This window comes from Pogona vitticeps, chromosome 6 (genome assembly GCF_051106095.1).
Source record: "Pogona vitticeps strain Pit_001003342236 chromosome 6, PviZW2.1, whole genome shotgun sequence".
In the NCBI taxonomy this organism is placed as follows: Eukaryota; Metazoa; Chordata; class Lepidosauria; order Squamata; family Agamidae; genus Pogona; species Pogona vitticeps.
In genome coordinates, this window is record NC_135788.1 from 15,730,892 (window position 1) to 15,750,466 (window position 19,575).

A 19,575-nucleotide genomic window follows, 5' to 3' on the forward strand; every position below is an offset into this window, starting at 1 on the left:
GTGACCTGTTGAACTTAAGTCCAATAGAATTATAAAGAGCTTTTATTGAATATAAGTGTAACTCTGTTGCAATTTTTATCAGAACGGAAGCTCATTTTCAGTATGAAAATCTGGCTAATATGGATGCAGCAAGAAGTCCCATTTTAAAACTGTCAGCTTGCCCTCTTTTTTCTGAAATATCAGAAATATCATTTCACTATCTCTTATGTTTTTCTTCTAGGATATTATATATTTTGTTCTGTATAAATCATAAATGATGATAAATAAATGACACTGTACAAATCTCTAAAGCATGCTGTAGTGTAGCCTACCGCAAATTGATGTGTCCCAGATGATTTGGACTATACCTCCCATAATTCTTGGTTAGTACAGCCAGTCATTCTTGATGATGAGAGTTCCTCCTCATCAAGCTGTCTTGTCAGGATGTTTGGTAACATTTCAGCTTTATTTTTGCCACAGTCATGGGGAGGGAAGCTAAGACTCAAAATTAATATATGATTATGTCAAATTTTGGTATTTGTAGTCACTATTTAATCTTTTCTTTTCTAGTCTAAGCCTTATGTGTTTGACCGTGTATTCCAGTCGCACACATCACAGGAACAAGTGTATAATGATTGTGCAAAAAAGATTGTCAAAGGTAAGAGAAGACTACTTAAGATATATAGCAATAAAAGTTATGAATCACAAGTGAAGCTTCGTGGGCATAGTGCATCATTCATCTTGTTTTTTATCTGTGTTTTTGAAATACTGATTATAGTAATGGCAGGAAGGAATTAATCTGTAGTTCAGTGAAAAATGACATGATGTTTGTGTCCGATGTTTCTTCAGACCAGTTTTGTTCCCAGTCTTTTCCAGTTGTTTTGAAGCATGTATCAAGAGTTGATACATTTTGTGAGGATGGGTTTGGTCTTCTTTTCCAAGGGTGGACAGAGGCTGATTGGTATCTGTTGGTGGCAAATTGGTAAATATTTCTTTCTATAACACGGTGCAGCTCTCCAGAGGTAGCTGGATTGAGAATCGCAGAAGAGCTATCCAGCATAAGTAGTGGTGAGGAATGCTGAGGAATTGCTGTAGTCAGGTATTATGTAGAGAGCCACATCTCAAACAAGCTGGTTTAATAGTAAGAAGAGCAAAATAACTCTCCATTTCTGGGATAAACTACTGGGAAAAAAGGAAATATTTAAGCAGCCAACAATGGGTTATGAGTTCAGCCTCATTGTGATGCTTAAAGCAAATTCCTGTGCTCAGCAACTGCTTAGGAGATTATACTTCTCAATGTATGTTTTCCACGTCTGGCTCCAGTTGGTGGTTCTTTGGGTTTTAGTAGAACATAAAGTTGATTGCTCAAGCATTAAGTCTTATTTCCTTTTTCTATCCCAGCGATGGCTGAATGTATATGCTTGCCTAAATCTGAGTTTATTCCTTTTATTTTAGTTTACTTATTTATGTACCACTTTTCTCCTTATGAAAGGAGTTGAACTATCCAGCCTTGCTTTAATGAATCTGCTGGTAAAACCTTGGTGCTGGCAACGTAACACATTGAAGGGGTTAGGGCAGCAGTTCCTGACCTTGTGTAACCTGTGGGTTCTTGGACTGTAATTTCCATAAACCCCGGCCAGCAGGTTGGTGGTGAGCGCTTCTGGTAGCTGCAGTCCAAGAACACCTTGGTTACCTAAGGTTGGGAACCACTGGGTCAGGATTTCACAGATGTGAGTCTGACCATAAATATAGTTTAAAAAGTAATCATTCTTAGTCTTCCAAAATTGTATGGGATATATATCCTTTGCAAGCATTACATTTATTTTTCCCTTTTTAAAAATAAACTGCTTGTCTATAACATTGCCTGGGGCTTTTGGTGGGAAATATTTCCTATGTAGTATTTACTTTTCCCTTCTTTCACATTTGTTGTTCTATACTACATGAGTGCCGCTGTGTTGCATGCAGCCTGTTATTTCTTCCCAGAGTATGTTTAAAAATCCTTACAGAAAACAGTTTCAAGGCAAGTTGTTTTGTTTTACATGAGATCTTATGGAATATAAGCATACATTTACTTCCACCCTAGATGTACTTGAAGGATACAACGGTACAATATTTGCTTATGGACAAACTTCATCTGGAAAGACTCATACGATGGAGGTAACTTACATACATAGAAGTATTCTACATGCTAACAGTTCATATTTCCTTTTAACTGCCCTGTTTCCCTGAACATAAGACATAATATAATATAAAAATAAGCCCTAGTTAAGTGAAACCCCACCCTCCACCATTGTGCAGCATTGCGAAGCAACCAGAAGATGACATGACTGCATTTGAATAAATGTAGATTGTTGTACATGGAAAAAAATCCCCTGAAAGTAAGCCCTAATGTGTTTTTTGGAGCAAAAATTAATAGAAGACCCTGTCTTATTTTTGGGGAGACATGGTATTAAATCACTCTTCTATTTGCTAGTAAATCTAGGTCCATTGAAAGCGGAACATTCTGTGTGTGCTACATTGTAAGTTTGACTTGTCGGGCTTTAACTGCTGACAGTGTATACAGTGGTGCCTCGACTTACGAACGTCCCGACATGTGACCATTTCAAATTACGACCAGCTCTGGCCGCAAATTTTTGCTTCTATTTGTGACCGGAGCTCCGAGTTACAACCAGAAAAAGGCAGAGGAAAAAGGCGGGGAATTCAAATTGCTAACTGTTGGTGGCGAAGAGGCTGCTTCTTTGTAGCTCTTTCGCCCCAGCAGTTAAAGAGAGTGCAATCAGAGGAGGCTTCGGACTGCCTGGTAAGGTGCTGCTTTCTGCTTTTTAAAAACTTTTCTGGGTGGGTTTTGCAGTGTGGTTTTGCGCTAGGTGGTGGGGTTATTTTCCATGCTGTGATGGGGTCTTGCAGGGTTTGTTTGTTTTTTGGTGTTTTTTCCCCATTTCCGATGGGGTCTTGCATTGTCTGTTTGCTTTTTGGATTTCTTTCCCATTTCTGATGGGTATTTCAGGGTCTGTTTGCTTTTTGGGTTTGCTTTTTTTCCCATTTCCAATCTGTCTTGTAGGGTCTGTTTGTTTTTTGGCTCCTCCCTCCCCCCCCCCCCCAATTTCCAATGGGTATTGCAGGGTTTGTTTGCTTTTTGCTTTGCTTTTTTTGCATTTCGGAAGGGTCTTGCCCAGTTTGTTTGCTTTCTTCTTTTCTTTTTCCTTCGGCTGGAATGGATTAATTGTATCCAATAGGTCTTGCATGGTTTGTTTGCTTTCTGCTTTGTTTGTTTTTGGGGGTTTTTTTTGCATTTCCGATGGTCTTGGACGTGGTGTTTGCTTTTCTCCCCCCTTCAGCTGGAACGGATTAATTGTGTTTCCGATGTGTCTTGCAGAGGGTTTTTTTGTGATTTTTTTTCTTCTTTGGCTGGAACCGATTAATTGCATTTCAGTGCATTCTTATGGGAAATGGTGCTTTTATTTACAACCATTTTGAGTTACTACCGGAGTTCCAGAACCAATAAAGTTTGTAAGTCGAGGCACCAGTGTATATGGTGGATTTCCATTTCTCATTAATTGCTGTGATAGAATTAAACAGCTGGCAATTTCCCCACAATTAAAGTCGGTAGAGCATTTTGTCAGATTTGATTATCAGGTCATGCTCTGGAGTTTGGATTGTAAATTGATTGTAGAGATAATTTTAACAATCTTCCTGATTAGTCTTTTAAACTTATGTGGGATATGCAACCTTTGCAAGCGTTAAATCTATTTTTCCCCTCTTTTTTTATCAAGGGGAAACTACATGATCCAGATGGAATGGGGATCATTCCAAGAATAGTACAAGATATTTTTAATTATATTTATTCCATGGATGAAAATTTGGAGTTTCATATTAAGGTAAAATTTGTTTTTGATTTCTTGATTGATCTAGGGTTTAGGAGACCTGGGTTCAAACCTCCACTTGACTATGAAGGCTAGTAGCCGAATCACATTCTCTCAGCCTGACATATTTCACCGTGTGTTTGGGAGGGGAAGAGCCATGTATACTTCCTTGAACTCACTGGAGGAAAGGCAGGATATAAGTGTAACACATGTATCTCAAACGCAAGACATTCATCGGTATAAGAACTACATTGGGTGAATAAATCCATGGGACATAAACATTCTATGACCGAGTGTATTGGGCAACCTCTAGGCCTCTTGATGTTCTAGACAACAGTTAATGGATGATGGAGTTTCCAGTTAAGCAGCAACTGGAAAGCCCTAAGTTGCCTTGTCCTACTATAAAATATGTTGGGTCTACTTTTCAGCTAATGGCTAAAATCCTGTCGTGCTATTATGCAAAGAGCACAGCTTTTAAACTCATGTTGCAAATTAAGAAATCTCCATAGGCATTATCTGTTGTACACTGAGTTAGTTGTGCAATGTGGTATGCAACAGATAATTTCAGTGGAGATTTTTTAACAAACAGCAGTTTGCTCCCAAAAGTTATGACATTTGCATAACCGGACAAAAGGATTTCAGCCAATGATGCTTAAAGTGCTCTCCAGTAATAAAATAATATTATAGTAATAATATATATATATATATATATAATTTTAATTCTGGGTCTATCACTGTTCTTCCAGTGATAAATCCAGAATTTCAATTGCTGCTGACTTTGCAAAGCTGGAAAAGGATTATTGTGTTGCCTTAATATTTTATATTCTTTTAGGTATCATATTTTGAAATTTATCTGGATAAAATAAGGGACCTTTTGGATGGTGAGTAATTATATTTTCTTTGTAGGTAGCAGTATCCAAGCTATAATAGAACTTGATAAACTTGTATTTATCTGTTTTTAACGGAAAATTGGAAAAGGTGTGATGGATTTGGTTTAATTTGTAGATGAAACAGGATGAGACTATACAAATGGTCTCTTAATGCTTGCGCCTGAAAAATCAATGAGCAATGGTCAAAAGTAGAGGAGCCATTTAAGGGAACTAAATATAAAGTAGAGAAGCCATTTTGAGAACTAAATATAAACAAATCTTAACAAGATAGTGAAGCTTAAGAACAAGATATGGGACCACTTTGAGAGTAGTCCTTGAGGAACATGTCGATAGCACACTGATTACTGTTAAATATTAAAGGAGACTCATAGTTATGATAGGGAATGATATCATAAGTTGTGGTGGCAGCTAATTTGGCTTTCAGACTTTTGCAGGCGCATTTGTGGGGCCCATGTCTATCAACTACTATTAGCATTGATAACTAACCCAATTGTTGGATTATGAGGCATTATGTTCTGAGTAGCAACAGTGTATAGCCATAATGGCCGTGCCCTATTTGTGAACTTTCCAGTGGTATCTGGTTTGCAAAAGCTAAGAACAAAATACCAAAAGAGTGAAGCATGACTTGTTCCTTCACACAGATAGGAGGAACATAACTATCTTAATACTACTTCTTTTTCAGTCTCAAAGACCAATCTTTCTGTTCATGAGGACAAGAATAGAGTACCCTACGTAAAGGTGAGTATAAGTGTTGTTTGAGTATCTCAACTCAATTTAGAGACCTTATGGATGTTGCTAATGTGATGTTTGTATTTTAAGGGCTGCACTGAACGTTTTGTATGTAGTCCAGATGAAGTTATGGATACTATAGATGAAGGAAAATCTAACAGACATGTAGCAGTTACAAGTAAGTCATTTAATTTTGAGCTATTTTAAAATAAAGGCATATATATTACTGTTCTGTTGATCTAAAATTGTGTATGCAATAGGAATAAATAAAATAAGAATAAATAAAGGTTTTGTTGCTCCCTTTTTTGGTTTATTTGGTCTGGATGAATAAATTTCTTAATTAGAGATGGAGCGAAGAGGCAAGGTTTGTCCTGATCCAGTCTGACTGGGAGGTGGAAACATATTGGCAATTATTATTAGCTAATAGCCAGCAAGTTACAGTAGAGTGTCTAAAGCTCATGTATGGAATAATCTTGTAGGACTTGTTTTGCTGCTCTTTGGGTGCTTCTTTTAAGTACTGTAACTGTAAATGGATAGTAAGTAGTAGCTTCTGTGGGACTGTTCAGTTTCCTGGGATGTGGGGAGAGCTCCTGGGAGACTGTCCCATTTCCTCTTGTTAGAAAGGAGACAAATGGGCCTTTGGTTCTGTTCTGTTCTTTTGGGCCTACAACCTACTTAATTGACAAGTGATACTGAGTAGGAAAAATGTTGTTGCTGACTTCAAACTTGGAGAACTCTTCTGTACCTTATAAGTTAAATGTGGTATCAGACTGAAAAATGGAGAGGACTGGATGTAGCCAGCAGGGAGCCGCTTAGCCATCCTTGTTATGTAGTTTAGTTTGCTTACTAAGTTATTTCTTTTGCCTACTGTTCTTAAAGATTCCTGGTAGCAGAAGGCCTATACAACTCTTGAACAGCCTTCTTCATGCTACTCTCTACATTCTCAGGCAAAAACACATGGCACCTTAAAGAGTAATAGTTAAGTCTTCAAGGTGCCACATTTTTTTGTCCCCCCTCCCCTTTGGATTCTGCCTGATATACTTGCACAGACTAACAGGGCTCTCTTCTAAAACTCTCTAGATTCTGGTCATGTTAGTGTGCTAAGGATTATAGAATTCATAACGCAACATATCTGAAGAATGCTGCACACATGACAGTGTTCACAGGTCTCTTCCTGCCTCTGAAACAATATATATTCTCTTATTTCTTCCTCTGCTACTGCTGAGAAAAGTAAAGATGGCTGTAAAAAAGGAAGTACATAAATACTAGGATGGCCTTTGCCATTTCTGTTTGATACATTCTCAGGAGGATAAGCTGGTTGTCTCTACTAAAATAAGAACTAATGATTTTTTGGCATAATGCCTATTTATATAAATCTTTAAAACATTTCTGTTGCAGACATGAACGAACATAGCTCTCGAAGTCATAGCATTTTTCTCATTAATGTAAAGCAAGAAAATACTCAAACAGAGCAGAAATTGAGTGGGAAGCTGTATCTTGTAGACTTGGCAGGTAGTGAAAAGGTAATACTTTTATATAATAAACTCTATAATGAATAAAAAGTGTCATTGAACTAAATTATATTTTAAGTTTCATGTTCCTGTTTCTGAACTATGCCAAAATAAGTGTAGATGTTGCTTGAAAGAAATAGGTACCATGAGAGACTGTTAACTCTGAATTCTCATTGTTTTCACAGCATATTTAGATTTTTATAAGAAATATATTAAGTACAGTAATAATAAATCAGGATAAAAAATGAAATTAAAAATTGGAGTGGCTACTTTGGTAATCATGAAGAGTAATTGACCTTCATATGTAATAAAAGGGACTGAATTTTACAGTCATATTTCAATTCCTTCGCAGCTTCTTTTATAATTAGATGATGCTCCCAATAGTGATAATGTCCTTTCAAATGTAAACTTTAGAGATTTTTCTCCAAGGCTTACATCTTGGAGGCTTACGTCTGGAATAACTTACCTCCTGACATTCGTGCAGCTCCCTTGCTGGGTATTTTTAAGAAACAACTGAAAACATGGATGTTCAGGCAGGCCTTCCCCATTTCCACCTAATACCTAATTATTCTTTTTTCTTTCTGTTATAATATACCCTGTTTCTCGCCATCTTTGGGGAAAAATTTATTCTATATTTTAATTATGCAAATTATGTTATGTTATGTGATATGTTATATGTTTTATTTTTTAGTGTGTGTTGTAGGCCGCTTAGAGTGGTCACAATTTGACTAGATAGGCGGGGTATAAATGAAATAAATAAATGAAATAAATAAATGAAATAAATAAATGAATAAATAAAATAAAATTTTACAAGGGACCAAGCTGTTTAAAGTCTGTATGTGTTGAAAGCATTTGAGTTTATTTTATGATACTGTGTTGTCAAGATCATAAATGATGGCAGTCAGGAAAGCTTTTTATAATTGCAGAAAAATCATTTCTCCTAAATCCAGCAAAGTAACTTCTGTCCCCATTTTTATATCCAAAGTTCCTACTTCTGGAAGATCTGCTCATCAGGCATTCAATTCCCCCAGACTTTCAAGAAGAAGAGAGTAGCTTTCCCTTCTCCTCACTCACCTGAAACCATTTTCCTAGTTAACTCACTACCAAGGAGTGATCTCAGCTTGGCCTTGAAGCTTTTTATCACAGCAGTAAGCTGCAGGTGTTACTGCCTTCCAGTCAACAGTGGAATTAATTTCCCCCCTTGTCTTGGTTGGCTCATCCTTGGTTGACTCTAAAACCTGATTTTCCAGAAGAGCAACAGAATCCATGATCCCTCAATTTTCCCAATCTCTGACAACTCTCATTTGACAATTTTGGTTTAAATATGATCATTATACAGTGGTGCCTCGCTTAACGGGCGCCTGTTTAACGACGAATCCACATAGCAATGAAGATTTTGCGATCGCATTGCGATGTTCCCTATAGGGAAAAATTGCTTTGCGATGATGGCTCCCCCCCATCATCGCAAATGTCCCATTTTTTGCACAGCTTGTGATGAGGGGGGGAAGCGATCATCCCAGAAAAGAGCCGGGAGCCATCTTCTCCGCTCCAGCCCCTCCCCGCCTTACAGCTGATCGGCACTGCTCTTAGAAGCTTCCCCAGGCTTGCCAAGCAGGTAAACAGGCAGTGCAAATGCGCTGGGGAAGCCTCTGAAAGCGGCACTTTGCCGGGGTGGGTGGGGGTGTGGCAGGGGCAGGCCCGCCACCCCCCAGCGCCACCCCACGGCAAAGCGGGGCTTTCAGAGGTGCATTTTCACTGCGGAAAAAGCCCCAGGAGGCTTCCGAAAGTGGCGTGAGGGTGGCCTCTGGGGGGCGGTGGGGGGCAGGCATGCCCCTGCCACACCCACCCACCCCGGCAAAGTGCCGCTTTCAGAGGCTTCCCCAGTGCATTTCCACTGCCTGTTTTCCTGCTGGGCAAGCCCGGGGAAGCTTCTAAGAGCAGCGCCCATCAGCTGTAAGGCGGGGAGGGGGAGGGGCTGGAGCGGAAAAAATGGCAAAATGGCCGCCCGCTGTGTTTTGGCCCAGATTCTTCGCTTACCGGGCAGCGAAAATTGCAGCCGCATGGAGGATTTTCGCATAAAGGTGAGTTTTTTGCCCATAGGAACGCATTAAACGGGTTTTAATGCATTCCTATGGGCTTTTTTATTTCGCATAGCAACGAATCCGTACAGCGATGATTTTGGCTGCACTGATTATCGTCGCTATGCGGGGCACCACTGTATTTATTATGTGAAACTTAATTCATTTCAGTGCTTTAGATCAACCGATACTGCAGGTGTTCAAAAGATTTTTGTACTTTCTTTGAATCCAGACAAAACTGTGCTACCTTTGAGATGCCATTTTTTTCCAGTAAACACAAACGATTGAAGTAAAAGGTGATTGTCTATGCCATATTATAGAGATAATTTAATATAAATCCACATTTTATTCTAAACCTCTAAACCCCAGTATTCTAGCCTTAACCTTTCTCATAACTCCCCCTATTTCAGGTTAGTAAAACAGGAGCTGAAGGTGCTGTACTGGATGAAGCTAAGAATATCAACAAATCTTTGTCAGCTCTTGGAAATGTCATTTCTGCTTTAGCTGAAAATAGTGTAAGTATATCTTTTAAAATATTAAGTTCAAACTACTTATTTTCAGTAAGCAATGACTTCCTATTAATGGTTTATGCATACATAAATCAAATTGTGCAAGTTGCATTAATTAGCAATTGGCAGCTAATTAATGAGGTGCTAGTTTTATTTCTGGGTAAAAGTCTGATCACGTGCCCAGCAATGCAACCAGCACCTTACTCATTACGGCCATTTGTCAGTGCAGCTTAATGCAGTTTCACTTATAGTTGTGTAAATTGCCAGTATGAATCTAGACATTGTTGAAAGGAGTTGCACAAAATGCAGATTTAAAATTTAAGTAAATTAAGTGTAAGATACTTGGAAAACTGCAGTAAGATACAGTAGCTGTGAATGCACAGCAATATTTATGTGACAGTGAATAGTTTTGTGCTTTTATATGTATAAAGTGCCTTGAGAATATTTACTATTTGGAAGATACCGTATTTTTTGCACCATAAGACGCACTTTCCCCCCAAAAAAAACATTGGGGAAAATGTATATGCGTCTTATGGAGCGAAATATCCAGATTATTTTTTCCTGTTTTCTTTGCCTAAAAATTTGGTGCGTCTTATGGAGAGGTGTGTCTTATGGAGCGAAAAATATGGTAGATATTTCAGATACAAAAGTATAAATCTTAAGAACATTTTGCTTGGAGAAACTGCTGTATCAGAGTATCTCAGGATGTTAGCATTATAAAATATACTTCAGAGTCCATAGTTTGACTTAACAAAATATGTAGCTAACAGCTTAGTTTTATTTACCATTTTCTTAACTGCAGACATACGTTCCATATCGTGACAGTAAAATGACTAGAATCTTGCAAGATTCATTAGGTGGCAACTGTAGAACCACAATCGTCATTTGCTGTTCTCCATCATCTTACAACGAATCTGAAACAAAATCTACGCTGTTGTTTGGTCAAAGGTGAGTTAGTAGCAAGTTAAAAACATTAACAGTTGTAGAACACAGTCCACAAACAAATGTTGAAACTACTCTTTCCCAGGCTTCCAGGAAAGATTTAATAGACTGCTGTTCATATTGAGGGTTGATGTGCATACTCATAAAAACAAGTACATTTTCCTTAGTCATGCTTTCTGTAAAAATGCTACTTAAAAGGATGTCAGTAGTGGATTTCCTTTAATACAGGCTATTATAGATGTGGACAAATGGAGGGTTGATTTATTATGTTCTGGCATATATTGGTAAGTAGTGATGCATTTATTCGTCTGCAGAGTGATTATTGATGCAGCTAGTGCCATCAGTTGAAATCTTTCAAACTCCCTTATGTTATGTGTACTCATCTCTGCAGCAAACATTGTTATGATTTCATACTGTGTGACTGCTTGTGCTTCTACGTTGAGAACGGTGTATGTAAGATGAATGAAGTGCGTATGAAGGCCAGAATTAGCAGGAATACTAATCATATAGGTACTGTCTCTGATTTGCTGGGGTGTCTGTTGTGCACCCAGTTCTTTCAACAGAAATGTGGTTGAAGTTGTAAGGAAAACATACAGTGCTCCATGGAGGTGATGATAATCCGCTGGATGTTGCTATAATGACTAAGAGAAAAGGATCGTATTCTTTGCTGTTGACGAAAACTGCATTTCCTTGTGAGTTGACTAGTACTTCTGTATCCAGTTAACATCTCTGACTTTTAATACTCTTTTTTTAGAGCCAAGACTATCAAGAACACAGTATGTGTCAATGTAGAACTTACTGCAGAACAATGGAAGAAAAAATATGAAAAAGAGAAAGAGAAAAACAAGACATTGCGGAATACCATACAGTGGCTTGAAAATGAGCTCAATAGGTGGCGTAATGGTGAGTGAACATAGCAGATCTTTATTACCTTCTTTGCTTTCACTTTAATATGTAGAAAATAGACATTCTATTTGACAATAGACAAAGCAATCTTTAGTGTCAGGACTAGAGAGGTTCTAGCATGGCTGCTATGTAACATCATGGTTGTACTTAAGAACTGAAAGTATCTTTTATGACATTCTTAGTCATCACACTCAAATACTGCAGGATTTTTCCCTGGGTAGAATTTTTTTAAAGTACATGTCAGTTAATCAGTTTGAAGACAGCTTTTAACAGATTGTTATGTAAATACCTTTCTGTTCTAATAGTATCATGTAAACAAATAATTTACGTTATATCAAAACTGCAGTGTTCAACCTGTAGAGACTGTTTTGTGAGTACTTAGATTGGCCTTACAAATCTGAATCATGTGGTTTCACTGAAATTGTCATAGTATTGAAACTAACCTAATGCTGTGTTAATTTGTAAAGATATTTCAAACAAATGGTATATTTGTTTTTGTTTTTAAGGTGAAACTGTTCCTGTTGATGAACAATTTGACAAGGAAAAAGCCAATTTGGAAGCATTTGCAGTGGACAAAGATATTACTATTACTAATGATACACCAACTGCTACTATTGGAGTGGTTGGCAATTTTACTGATGCTGAAAGGAGAAAGTGTGAGGAAGAAATAGCTAAATTGTATAAGCAACTAGATGACAAGGTATGCTTTAAGTTTTAATGTGCTCGTAAACCACCTGGTACCTCATTTTTTCAGATTTAAAATAGTTCAAGCTGCAACCCTGCGCAGTTATATCAGAAATAATTTTCAGTTAGTTCAGTGGGACTTAAAAGTACACATAGGCAGCCTTCCACTATGAATGCTGAATAGTGAATTGCTCTGGAAAAAAGATGCATCACATCAATCCAGTGAGAACTAAGGAGAAAACGTTGGTGGAAGGTGTAAAATGAACCATATTGTGGCATGGACATTGAGTACTTGAATGATCTGAAATATCAGATAGCAAGGAAACAGATCTAAATTAATCTAAATTTAGACAGTGATCTGAATTCAAATATAGTCACAATTAAGAGTTGACCAAATTAAATCATTGGAATTTAAGTTACAATAAAATTTTTCCATACTATAGATCAAAATAATATCAAAATAGAGTATTCTGTTACAAGAACATGACCAGTTTCTAGTTTCTGCTCCCACTAAATCAGTTGTTCCCTTGTGATTCCAAATTTCTACAAATTCCAGTCTACAAGCATACCTCCGTTTATGAAATTAATGCATTTTCTGGAATGTTACGTAATTCGGAAAATTCATAAACTGAAACGCCAATTGCCATAAGAATGAGGTCAGCACTACAAACCTCCAGGCACAATGCATCCTGGGGAAAATTCCTTTGCAGACTGAAAACGTTAACTGAGGCATTATTTTCCATGGATTTTGCTTCGTAATCTTAACATTACGTTAACTGAGGTGTTCTTAAACCAAGGTACTACTGTAGTTGCCTCAGTCTTTTGAACTGGCACTGCTACTCCAGCATTGCAGCTGGGGTGGCATAGGTGAGGATGTGGAGGCCCTGCTTGCTTCAGTGCTCGGCCCTGGGTGGTCCAGTTATTCAGTTGCAGGCTGATCCTGTAAACTTCAACCCCAGTTGAGGTGGTATTTCCAGGGGTTGGCCCCTTTGGCTCTAGTTCGACAGTCAGGGAGATAACAGAAGTAGAAGGGTGTGACTGGGGTGCAAGGGTCTTCCACTGGCTCTGAGGCATTGCTTTATTTTTTTCTTCTGCTTTCTTCTCAGTCCTCCCACCCCACTCCTCTCTCCCTTTATGGACCTTGCTGTCCCAGGCAAAATACCTTCTAATTTTCAGCCCTGCTGGGTGGGACTCCACCTCTCTCGTGCGTGACTTTGCCCCTGTGTGTACACAGGATTCCCTCCCCCCTCAAGTTTCAGTCATGACCAGAAGCAAAGGGACTGAAAATGATCTCTGTGCGGACGAAGAGGAGGAGGAAAGCTGTGCAGAGGGAAGCAGAGTCAGACACACAGACCTTAGAGGGAACTTTGGTCCCAGGTGTTTCCGTATTTCAGCCCTCCTCCCACTCAAGTGCAGTTGTTCCCACTGAGGCTATAGGCCCGACTCAATAAGCAAGTCCCAACACCTATGGGCTGGGGTGGTCCCCAACCTTTTAATTGTGCAGGGTGGGTCCCATAGGACTTTGGAGGATGCCTTAATTAACCTGTGCTTTGGGCTGCTGGTCACCCTCACAGAGCTTTATATAAATAGTCGCTGAGACGTGTGTTTGCATTAGATACTTTTTCATACATCATGTTTGCAGTACTTCACCAAAGTTTTTGGTTCATACGGAGTCTAATTGTGCATACATTTTGGTAGTTAGACATAATCTAAAGAGCTACTTCAAACGTCTAGGATTTTGGACACACATATTTTAAAATGTCTGCTTCTTAAATAAAAACTAGCCACCTTCATGCTATATCACAAACAACTAGAAAAAATCATATCAGGCGCTGTTCAACATAAGAATCTGGTTTTGAGGAACGCAACCTCTATGACCATCAGTATAACTATGTGCAGGGATTTTTTATCATGAGTTTTCTTCATGATCTTATGATCTAAATTTGGGTTATTTCCACTTTTAATGCACTGTGTTGCTTTTTATGAATTTTAGAACGAGTTAATGTATTTTCTTTTTAAAATCAGGATGAAGAAATTAATCAGCAGAGCCAGTTGGTAGAAAAACTAAAAACACAGATGTTGGATCAGGAAGAGGTAAGTTTTACTGTTTTACGTTTCAGTTACACAGGGCAGGGTTTTTAAAAACCTGACTTTCCAGCTGCACAAATGCTCTGTCAAACACCCGCTCTCCTGAAGGTAGAGAAGATGCAGTTCAGGCTAAAAAGAATTGTTTTCATGTGCTTTGGGCAGTTTGGTTGAATATAAAAGCCAAACATTTCCTAATCCTTATATAAATTTTCTTTCATGACACTGCTTATCATTTAACTTCTTAATTAACAGATGACAAAAAAACCTGTCTGATTTTTCTCCATTTCACCAACTGCACATTTGTCAGTTTCTAGCTGCACAGTTTTTTCCAGTGCATATTTTGTGTCCAGCTGTACATTTTAAAAAATTGGCACAGAACTGAAGAGCACAGTGTTATAGAACCTTGGGATTCTGCTAATGACCTGAGTTCTTATGTGTTAAGCCTGTTATTGCTACTGACATGTGAATGTACTAGTATATCAACTTATTTTAAAACTGTTTTGGAAGGATGCTTTATATTCAGATTAAATCCATATTCAAATTTTATTACTTAATCTAGGAGCAGATCTCTAGGGCTTACCAGGATTTAAAATGATGGTCACCATTTTTTTTGTTTTAGAATCTTGATAATCTTAAATTATTTTATAATTGAATATTGAAATCCAAGAATATTATCTGTTCAGTAGAAAAAGGAAGTGGCTCAGCAGAAGCATATAATTGCTGTAGGATTTCTCAGAAGACCCTAGTCGTTTTTAAATTTCAAGAAACAACTGCTTTGAAACCAATAGTCAATACATAGAGCCTACTCTCATACTTTTTGTGTGTAGCTTCTAGCATCTACCAGGAGGGACCAAGATAATATGCAAGCTGAACTGAATCGCCTTCAAGCTGAAAACGATGCCTCTAAAGAGGAAGTAAAAGAAGTCCTCCAAGCCCTTGAGGAACTTGCTGTCAACTATGATCAAAAGTCGCAGGAAGTGGAAGACAAGGCAAAGGAATATGAGCTGCTCAGTGATGAATTAAATCAGAAATCGGTAAGAAACCAGAAGGAAGAAGATAAAAATGTTTTTTAAGATACCTTCTTTGTTACATGTTTATACACCTACGGACAAGCAGAAAAATTCTTAATCGCTGGGAGAGTGAACTAGACTTAATGTTATGCTTACATCTATAGAAATCTATATGCACTTGCATGTGTCATTATCTTCTTTGATAAATACATAGGTACACATACATAGGTACATAGAGATAAAATTGTCCTGATTTGGAAGTGCATATGAACTTACATGTTTTGGTAGCAGAACCTCTTTGGACCTCAGCCAGTTGTCAGTCTATACCGATCTTTTATTTGAGGCCATGTATTGTCAGCTAACTGAAATATTAGTGGCACCTTATTTAATTTTATTTTGCTGGATTTGTGTGAAGTTCACAAAAACTGTAAAAATAGGGAAGTTAATTGGTTCTCCAGGCTGCTAGCAGGGAAACCCTGTAAATATTGTTAGTCCGAGGAGAAAGGGATTGATTACGATCACAGACCAATAAAGATAAGTACAACAGAATCAATGGAGGTTGATATAAAAATCGTTCTCCAACGCATATAATCGCTTGCATTCTCATTTAGTACAATGTTTTGGGTACAGAAAGGAATTAGGTGCAAAAAAGGGAAAGTGTACTTTGTGTGCTGTCTTGTGTAGAAATAATTAGAGGTTGGTCTTTGTCATTATTAGAAGTTCAGAAGATTTTTTAGAATTGGGTATTTGTAGGTTTTTATTGTGCATGTATAAAGTAAAATATGTGTTTGAAAGAATGTATGCTACTATAGTGAAAGATATTTTATCTTGCACTTCCATGTTACAGTATGGGAGTTGGTACTAAATTCCTTTCCCTTGGTAGCATTGTGGTTGACTTAAACTGGAAATCTGGATTTACTGTCTTCATGCCTTCAAATAGACAATTTTACTAGAGCAAGCTGAAGTAAAGTAAATGTCCAGGTGAAAGATAGATTGTTGGCTAGTTGCTGTTGACTGGAAAGTAGTTAGGTGCATCCTTGTCTAGAAGCTTGTTTAATTTGTTTAATACACATGGTCCATAGCTTCCCAAAGGAATCCATGTAATTGTACATGTTATGCAATGGGCTTGCTGTGTCTTGTCTAATTCTTGTTAGCATATTAAGAAGCCTAGCTATGCAACACTCCGTTTGGATTGGGCAGATCCAAAGAAACTAAATTTCATCCCCCTCCTCTTTCTGTAATATAGCAAGTGAAGCATGAATGTTGAGAAACAAACCCCTTGTCTCATTTGATGCCTGTCTTAGTTTTTAATGAGAATGTAAAGCTGTGCATTTGAGAATATAAAAACAGTAGAGATGGCATAGTTGTATTCCTATCCCTGGGAATATGAATATGAATATTGGCACCACAGGTGCCTATGGAAACTGGACTCTCCCCCCAGAACTGGCTGGTCCCCTTACCATGCAGTGTGCATGGCTGTCATTGTGTCGCACCACTTGTGGAAGTAGCCTGCATGGCGCCTCCCCGCACAGCTGACCACTCTGACAAGGAGACTGGATAATAAATGTCCCCACACAGTGTGTCTTGAATTAGTTTAATATTAAATCTTAGCAGCTACAGATTAAGTATCCAGCATTTCAAATTAGGAAATCCACTCTTAAAATGTTATTGCATTATATTACTTTCACTAATAGTCTGTTCTAATAGTTACTTTTGTACTAATCACTATAACTCATTTTGAGATCACAGCTAAAGTGGCTATCATACTGTCATTTCAAATTTTTATATCCCATTATTCAATGACTGCCATTGGTTGGTCAGTGCCAGGGGATGGTCTGTATTTCTTCCTAATCCATGCTAAGTTAAATTCCCCTTGGAAGGTACCTGGATTTTTGTTGTAGTAGTTGGTTGTTTGTTTACTTTCTTTACTTAGCCTCTAAATGTTATATTAGTCTTTCTTATATACTATTTGTTTATTTATACTGTGTATTATATTATAGGGAGCATCTAGAAGGTTATCATTCCTCTTTAGCTGCTTTCTAGAAAGTATGTATAAAGCCATGTCTTTAAGTGTATACATACTTTAGAAATAAGTTGTTAACTTCAAGAAAGCTAAGCTTCTTGTGATTTTGATAAATATTTTGATTAATCATGGCTGTTGAAAATAATGGCTACCAACCTTTCTGTTTTACATGATTTATTTTGATATGTCTTTCTCTTCTAGATGACATTAGCTAGTATAGATGCAGAACTTCAAAAACTAAAAGAAATGACCAATCACCAGAAAAAACGTGCAACAGAAATGATGGCATCTCTTTTGAAAGACCTTGCGGAAATAGGAATTGCTGTAGGCAATAACGACGTGAAGGTAAGTGAGAGCTAAACTTTACAATTGAAAATCAAGATAGCAGATGTCTGCTGTCTTGCTTTTGTATTCTGGCTTGTTTGTCCATTCTTACTTTTGGTGTCAGAAATGCCCATTTAGGGTTTGCCTTGGAGTGTGAATGGTTATAAACATGATTTTAGTTAACTCTGCAGAATATTAGATGCTTATAGTTCATAAATTATAAATTATATTTGGCTTTTCTTCCATCACATTTTGCTATTCTTAATTAATATGCAAGCAGTACTTTGGAAGAAGTAATATTTTAGAGGTTGGAGATGCTTACTTTTAAGACTGCTTATAAACTGAAAACCCTTCAGAAATGTGTGCTACTTTCTTTAGTGGCATTGATGGAGCTTTCTTGTGAGTCTTTTGCCTGTCTCTCTGGATGCTTTTGGAAAGACAATGTGAGGATAATATTGTTCAGAGTGGCCTGAAGGAGCAAGTGGCAGCTAGTCAAGAATAATAAGAAAATTCTCTAGGTCTGTCACAAAAAGCAACAAAAATGGAGCTTAAAAATTAGAGGAGCTGACACTTGGCAACTTTGGAAAATTAAGGAGCTCACTGTCTTCAATCATGTACTAGTAAATAGGATGACATTTTGAGTGGAGGGTTTCACTTTACGATAGTTCTAGTTTAAAGTTGATATTTATGCAAATGAGTAATATGACAGGTACACTGATGGGAAGGAAATGCTTGAATTGTGAGTGTTGCAGGATTATTCTGTAAATTTTCCAAATGGTTTGAACTAAACCCTAATTCTTTTCAGCAACCGGAAGGAACTGGTATGATAGATGAGGAATTTACAGTTGCAAGACTTTACATCAGTAAGATGAAATCTGAAGTGAAAACTATGGTAAAACGCTGCAAGCAGTTAGAAAGTACACAAACAGAAAGCAATAAGAAGATGGAAGAAAATGAAAAAGAGCTAGCAGCCTGTCAGCTGCGTATATCACAGGTAAGTGTGGTTTGGCTGTAGCAGTTAAGTCATGTCTGCATCTTGATTCTCAGGATATCAGTTTGATTTCATTTGATAAATTAATCCTTTTTATCGTTGATGACAGTGGGACTTACAGCAAAATGTTCAGAGTTAAAAGTGCTGTTGCTCAGATCTCCAGCCCCTCCCACTATTGTTAATGCTAACCCAACTAGGTTTCTCGTCCGCCCTCCATTACTTTTGAGCAGTCCTTACTGGGCTCTTTTAGGCTACCAATTTGGAGTTTTTCTTAAAGATTTCCTCATTCCTCTGAATAGTAGGGTTCTCCCAAAATTTGCTGATAACTGATGTGTAGCTATACTACGTATATAAGGAATGGCATGCATAGCCTCAGTGTTAGAATAATAGGCTAAATTCAGTGCCAGTCCTGCCTGCCTAGAGTAGGACTGCTGAACCAACGTGGTAAAGTCACATTGATTTCAATGAGTCTCTTCTAGATTGGATTTAGCCTAGAGGGTACCTAGATATTTTTTCGTAGTTAATAAAGAATCACACTTGTTTGAGCAGAAACAAATTAACATTGTTTTTAAATGATGTTTTCCAGTGGGCTGGAAGTCTGTGACTTCTGTGATGTGTATCACTAGTCTGCAGACATCATAACATGGCTTCTCAAAGCAGGTTATTGTAATCATACTTTTATGGTAAACATTCACACAGTGGCTGGCTTCTTGCAGATTCCCATTGTATAATGTCTGCAAAAATTACATATTTACTGAATTTGTTATGAGTAATATAGAAAGCAGCAACTCTATCAGGTCAGACTCCTGGCATCTTGCCAGTAGCAGAAAACTTTCTGTCCTAGTAAACTTCAAAAGACAAAAGTCAAAGATGTCAAGTGATTTCTGCATTTGGGGCCAATCTTTCTCAAAATTGAGTATGATTAAGGTTTTGATGTGTCAACCCCCCAGTGTATCTTTAGTTTTGCTTAATGAACTTGTATACTTGAAGTTTCCAGTGCTGAAACAAATAACTTGTGTCTTAAAGATGTAAGAACAGAGACTAAACA

At 37.7% G+C, this 19,575-nt stretch overlaps 1 protein-coding gene across 1 annotated transcript in view; it reads left to right on the top strand.

The window, feature by feature from the left end:
- KIF5B (kinesin family member 5B) overlaps nucleotides 1-19,575 on the top strand; it is a 36,696-nt gene that overhangs the window by 9,013 nt on the left and 8,108 nt on the right. Inside the window, exons 2-16 of the mRNA XM_020800708.3 lie at nucleotides 550-637; nucleotides 2,063-2,136; nucleotides 3,753-3,857; nucleotides 4,675-4,723; nucleotides 5,415-5,470; nucleotides 5,552-5,639; nucleotides 6,860-6,984; nucleotides 9,461-9,565; nucleotides 10,362-10,507; nucleotides 11,256-11,404; nucleotides 11,914-12,107; nucleotides 14,117-14,185; nucleotides 15,007-15,213; nucleotides 17,414-17,557; nucleotides 18,342-18,530. Of these exons, the coding sequence (XP_020656367.1) occupies nucleotides 550-637; nucleotides 2,063-2,136; nucleotides 3,753-3,857; nucleotides 4,675-4,723; nucleotides 5,415-5,470; nucleotides 5,552-5,639; nucleotides 6,860-6,984; nucleotides 9,461-9,565; nucleotides 10,362-10,507; nucleotides 11,256-11,404; nucleotides 11,914-12,107; nucleotides 14,117-14,185; nucleotides 15,007-15,213; nucleotides 17,414-17,557; nucleotides 18,342-18,530 (1,788 nt within the window). The remainder of the gene's footprint in view (nucleotides 1-549; nucleotides 638-2,062; nucleotides 2,137-3,752; nucleotides 3,858-4,674; nucleotides 4,724-5,414; nucleotides 5,471-5,551; nucleotides 5,640-6,859; nucleotides 6,985-9,460; nucleotides 9,566-10,361; nucleotides 10,508-11,255; nucleotides 11,405-11,913; nucleotides 12,108-14,116; nucleotides 14,186-15,006; nucleotides 15,214-17,413; nucleotides 17,558-18,341; nucleotides 18,531-19,575) is intronic.